This window comes from Zosterops lateralis (genome assembly GCF_965231275.1).
Source record: "Zosterops lateralis genome assembly, chromosome: 21".
Taxonomy (NCBI): Eukaryota; Metazoa; Chordata; class Aves; order Passeriformes; family Zosteropidae; genus Zosterops; species Zosterops lateralis.
The window spans coordinates 5,304,972-5,311,446 of NC_139781.1; the positions used below are offsets into that span (position 1 = coordinate 5,304,972).

The 6,475-nt window shown below is 41.3% G+C and overlaps 1 protein-coding gene across 1 annotated transcript in view; it reads right to left on the minus strand.

Moving 5' to 3' along the window:
* HTR2C (5-hydroxytryptamine receptor 2C) overlaps positions 1-1,648 on the minus strand; it is a gene marked incomplete at both ends in the record, with an annotated part of 40,973 nt that extends 39,325 nt beyond the window's left edge. Inside the window, one exon of the mRNA XM_083876538.1 lies at positions 1,264-1,648. Coding sequence (XP_083732664.1) covers positions 1,264-1,648 — 385 coding nt within the window. The remainder of the gene's footprint in view (positions 1-1,263) is intronic.
* Positions 1,649-6,475: the final 4,827 nt, after the last annotated feature.

Sequence of the window (6,475 nt, forward strand, 5' to 3'; positions counted from 1 at the left end):
CAGGGAGCTGGAGGAAAATGCTAAAAATAAAATACACATGTTGTAATGCACACAAGATTTAGAGATGGAACTATTCTGACAGTTCAAAATAAAAGATCTTTGTGCGTAAGATCTCGATAGCTAGGCCTGTACCTAAATCACATATTGATTTAACTCACTGTAGACAAGTTATATAAGCTTTGGAATGATGTATGCTTGATCAATGTGTTTTAGAAATTAATCTCTGCCAGACTTACTCATTTAGGCAAGTGCAGAAGTCAGATAAATATCCCTATATTTTACTTTATAGGACAGGAAACCAATTGCTAATCAAATTTGTAAGTAAATAGCATTATTTGCTTCCAAGAAATATCAATATTAAAATACCTTTCTAAGAAAATCTGTAAACAGATTTCAAAGTTAGTGAGTTTTATCTATGAAATACACAGATTATAAAATTGATACCTGAGTATACAAACATGATGATCAGAGATAGAGAGAAGAACAAAATACCCCTTTGAAATATCCAGGGATGAGGACTCCTAGCAGCACACTGAACAAAGGGATTTGGAGTCTCAGGCAGATGAAAGTTAGATGTGTTTGATATTTTACTCCTTTGAAGTACCAGGAGCGATGCCCCACTCCACTGCAAACACTGACCCTAACGTGGGCAGAAATAAATGTTTACACCCATACAGGCAGGCTCTGGGTGCTTTAAAACAGAGCATGTTCTCAGGTTAGAGAGAGGGAAACTGAGGCACAGAAAGGCAAAATGACCCCCTGAAAGGCACAAGGCAAAGTGAGATACAAATGCCACGAGGGAAGGCTTTTATCTGCATGCCAAATCTACCAGTGCAAACCTCCCTTCTGATCCATGTTTTTGCTCAAATCCCACAGTGGGAGCTCAGGGACAGATCCTGACCTGGCTTAGAGCTGGGTAGGTCATGAACAACGAACTCTCTCCTCAGCTTTCCTGTGAGCCTTGGTGCCCTGGCTCAGCTTTGGGGCAGTCCACCCAAAAGGTAAGAAGCTGACTGGCTGTCCCAGGTTCTCCTGGTGTCCTCAGCAGCAAGAACCCCTCAGTGTGACATTGTTCACTGGTCATTCCTGGCAGCCTGAACACAAGCTCTGCTCCCAGCAGGGAACAAACCTCAGCACAGACCCATGACCACACTGACACTCCCCAAGCCACCAGCCCTGGGAAAGTCAGGCACAAGAGGTTGCTGCAGCCTCGGGGGACTCCCTGCCAAAGCAAATATTCAAACTAGGAGGGAAGGCACTTACCATACAGGACTGCAATGAGCGACACGGGCATGACCAGGATACCCACCAGCATGTCTGCCACTGCCAGCGACATCAGGAAGAAGTTTGTGGCATTCTGCAACTTCTTCTCCAAGGACACGGCCATAATTACCAATATGTTCCCCCCAATGGTCAGCAGGATGACAACCAGGATCAGGAGGGCTGGCCAGTTCTTCTCCCTCATGGACATCCGAGAGACCTCGCCCTTCTCAGAGGAGTTGAGAGGATCAGATGTAGGCAAACTCTGGTTCAGAGTCAAATTGCTGCTCAAGGACCAAGCCATCAGACCACCATGCAGACTAAAATCCAGTGTAACGGACACTGTTGTTAAGCTGAGTAATATTCCAGTGCTACTTAAAGTGCTCATTGTCTGGGGCTGGTGTCTTTGTGTCTCAGCCGTGCCTCAGAGACGATCCCTGTTCCAAATTCCAGGTCCAAGGCAGGTGCCGGACATCACAAAACCTGAGCCAGGAAATCATTTGATCTTCCATAGTGAAGTAGACCTTACAGAAGTTAGCGTGGAGCTCTTCTAGTTCCCTTGGGTGTGGTAGAGGATGACCATTGACCACCAACCTCAAGGGACAGGAGACTTTGCAATCTCCAGCTGGTTTCCGAGTTCACCATCCTGAAAGGCAAAGGAAAAGGATATTCTTCACTGAAACCTTCCTGGCTAGGAAGGGGAAAAATAAAAATTTATTCTTTATTCTTCCCCTTCCTGCTGGCTAGGACGTTCTCCAGAATGCAAGCAATTTATCTGAAGGCTACAGACTATGCCTACAGCCATGGGGGAGAGAGGCAGAGACTCACATCAGTGTGCTCTGGCTGGTTAAAAGCTGATTATCACTAATTAAATGTTTTGTGAAACCTGCAAAAAGCAAGTCTGAAGAACAAAATATGTTTCCATTGATATCCACTTCACAGATACTCTGCTGCTGTGTAAAGTAGTAATTGCAGAGTATTCCAGCCAATCCAGATAGCACAGCCAAGCACAGGGTGATCCATCACCTTAAATGGAAGGGTTTGGATATATTTTACATATTCTGAGGTAAAATGGAGGTGTTGTAAAAACCCTCAGACCATAATGATTAACTCTCCTACAATGACAAATATTGTAGCTTGGTATCTATTGGGAAAGGAATGGTGGATAGGATGTAACATCCATCAGGCAACATTGCATGATCCTTCTGGAACAGACAGACAACAAAGAGTTAAAAGAAAGGACAAACTTTCATAAAACCTGAGTACTTTATTTCTGCTTTTCATCTGGTTTTGTGCCACTGCTTCCTGCTGATCAGGAGCACAGAGCCAGGCCAGTCAGCCTAGCCCCAGCTCTGCTGCTCAGGGTTGCTGTCCCTGCAGCCTCACCCCGCACACGGTGAGGGGACATTTCCTCACTGACAGCACCTCACACGGTTTGTGCTGCCAGTGAGGGCAGGTCTGGTTATTGGCTGCCTGTGCAACACAGAGAACACCGTGCTGCTGCCTCTGAAGTCCTTTAGCCCCATGCATGGAGCTGATTTGGTAAATTCAATGTACCCTTGACTTCTGGCATGTGCCTGCACCCACTGAAGCTGAGGGCATGAATTCCCAGTCCTGGTTAAAGCACGTCCTCAGCAGCTCAATAATTTTGACTGCCAATCCTGTGGAACTGGTGAAAACCAGCAGCTTTGCTTGCACCTCCCCTGAGCTGGAGTTGAGCTCCCAATAACCACATGCAGCACAGGGCTGAAAGCACAGAAGGAAAGCCCTCAGTGGGGCAGTGATATGGAAGGGGGACCAGTAAACAGAATAAAATCAATAACAGGAAACTGGTTTTGAGCACAGCCTCAACTTTTTGTGCAGCCCACAAGAAAAGAGCTGTTCTATCACTGTTAAATAAGTAACAAAATAAAAGCCAGATTTTAGCTGTTGAATGCACACATCTGACACAGCAATTTCCTATCCAGGTATCAAAATCTAGATGTAATTCATGAGATTATATTAGATTTCATTTAAACAGGCAGTGCTCAGAATCCTGTAATAAAATGTTTAACATCCATGAGGGTTTTGGAACCTCACTAATGGGCTTTGTGCACAAAAATATTTCTTAAATGAGCAGTTCATACAATGAACCCAGATTTGCTTCTGCATTATAGTTAATTACTCCCAGAGGGTCTCTAAACCTCATATTTAGGAAGAAGTTTTGCATGATGGGCACAAAAAATAATTTTGCAGCTGCACATGCAGATGAATGAACAAGTGGTCACTGGACCATTGATTTTTTCCAACTTAGCTGGTCTCAAAAACAAACCAAACAAAAAAAGGTACCTAGAAAATTTCTAAATACTTCAGAATATTTTTTTCCAAAACACAACTTTTAATTCAAAGCTGCGATGCCAATTTTTCCAAATCACCTTTCCACAGTGAAGGAGACATTAGGCAGCCAAAGGATCATAGACAGGACATGACTTAACTCCAGATCATGAAAATAAACATACAACTCCCAACAAAACCACACCACAAAAAACAACTCCAAGATAAGGCCTCTGCATTAAAAGTGTCTATTTTTATAACTGCTCAGGTCTGTGCACTGAAGTGGTGAGTAGAGTCATTCTCTCTTGCATTTTGCATATTCAGTTTGAAAAGCCATGTGGGAATTTGACTACAGGAATGCTCAAGACTGAGCTCCACCTTCAGAATTAACTGTTCTATTGCTTTGCTAATACTCCTGTTATTATTTTACACAGATCCTGCCTTGAAGTCATCAGTTTTCCTTTTCACTGAATCCCTCAGTCTCCTCAAGGTAAAACTTTATGACTAATTCCTTCAGCTACAGTCTTCTAAGCACACCACTGTACCAGAAAAATAATTCACAATTTATTCATGGATTCTGCATTTATTTAAGAACCATCTCCATAATTTTAAATTGAAACATGGGCCCATTGCAGATTTTTTCCCCAATAGTTAACATCAAAGTATACATACTGAATTTTGTGGTCAGTCATCAATTCCAGTTCAATCCACTACTGACAGTTCTTAAAGTTATAATTTAAACATTCAGCAAAACCAAGTTCTTTTCTATGCCACTCCTGCTTTTTGATTGAGTAAAATAATGATTTCTTTTGGCACATTCTTTCCCTTCAGTCTTTGAGTCCAGTTTAAAATAAACTGAAGGTAGAAAAACATTTTTGTCTACCAAGAAATACATGAATTATTTAAAGCAGAAGTTGATATGCTGGAATTTTTGGATATTCCAGCAGGTTAATTTGGAGGGAAACAGAAGCTACAATGGTTAATAAGGCTGTGCAGGGGGGGCCCACAAGACTTTGGGAGTATTCACCAACATTACACTTGCTAAAAGGAAAAAAAAACCCAAACCTTTCTTGGAATACACACAATTATTTATTTTTCTTTGAATTAAACGCTGTCATCTTTAGCTGTTTTACCCTTCAAAGCTCAGAGTGCTTTTTCCTGGAGAGAGACAGCTGCCTGCTGAGAACTGGAGATGGCAGGATTCGCCTCTCCTGGACAGGCTGCAGAGCTGCTGAGCTCTCCTGAATCCCTGAGTGAACCTCTGGGATCACACCCTGCATGTTAAAAATACACAAATGTGCATTTCAAATTGGGCAAGACATCAAGGAGTGTCAGTTTAGCCCAAAAAAAACCCCCAAAACCTGAGATTCAGGCAGGCTGAGGATCATACATTAATTCATGATGAGCCTTGCAGTAAAAAAAAAAAAAAAAAAAAAAAAAAAAAAAAAAAAAAAAAAAAAAACCACAAAAAAAACCCCAGAAGTATTTAATGATCAAAAGTGATGGTTTTCAGCAATTCCCTCTCCACAAGAAAAACAAGAAACATCCAATGGCATCAGAGGTACCAGGGGGGAGAGATTTTCTGCTCCCAAACCATTGGCATTGTCCAGGTCTCCAAGTCACATTCACATCTCCCCAGTAACCAGATGAAAGCCAACAAGCTGCTAAAGAATAAACATTTCTAAATAAAAAGGTGGGTTTTGTTTTTTTTTTTTTTTTCCTTCAGCCTTGACATTGATGGTAGACCTACATCAGGGAAAAAAAAAAATCTGAAGCCAACTAAACTGAACTGCAAGTACTGCAATTTTTGACAGGAAAACAGTTGCAGATAGTTCACAACTATCTGAGCCAGATAGTCAGATGACATAAATTTTTATAGCTCCACGAAGCCCTTTTCAAAATGGCACAAAAAATTAAAATTATATAATAGAATACGCAAATTATGCTCAAGAAGGCAGATTTAAGGCTTCATTCTTCACTCTAAACCCTGCATTTCTTGCTATTTGCATCTTTATTTTTTTTTAATCCATTGCCAAATTAATCTCCACTTTTTTTGGAACAGAAGGTTGCTTTAAAATACAGATTTTCATGGCAAAACTTGCAAAGGCCACTTTCATTTTAGTGATTCAATAAAGTCCTATTTTTACATTAAGAGAATTCTATATTTTGGGCAGTTGGAACTCATCTTTCTCCTTTTTGTAGCAGCACTAGGAGACATCCCTATTTCTGTGCAGTTCTATTTTTAAACAGTGGGTGAGAATGCTGCAAGTCCAATGGAGATGACCAGGGTGATGTGGGAGGAAGCAAATTAAACACTGGGTTTGGTTCAGCCCAGACAAAGAGCTTTGAACAGGGATGTTTTTGCTGCCTACATTTTTACCTGCTGGCACTTACAGAGGAAACAGGGGGACTCTTCCAAAAGCTGGGCAGCAAAACAAGAAGCAATTGTGACAGAGATAGATCTAAGGAAATCGTGCATGAAGTAGGAAAGTAGGAAGGTTCTGGATTCCTTTTTTTCCTTCCCAAGGTCGGGATTAATACATGGGAAATGTAGATTTTGAGTTTGGCCTTGGATATTTATTATTTTTTATCTATTTACAGACTCAGGAGCTGTGAGCTCTAATTAGCAAGTTAGAGAAATGAGGTAAAATGGAGCACTTCTCTGTCTCTACCAGGTCTTTTCAAGGACAATCCATCCAATTATGAAATGCCACCTAAATTATTTTTATTTTAAACCCAATAACTGACTACTTGAAGTCTGCAATGCCAACTCCATCAACCAGTTACAGAAAACCACTCAAACCCATGGAGAAGGAAGAAGAAGGTGAAGAAGAAGGACTCAGACAACACCCCAAATCCTCCATCTTATCACACATGTATTGCTATGTACTAAACCCCCAAG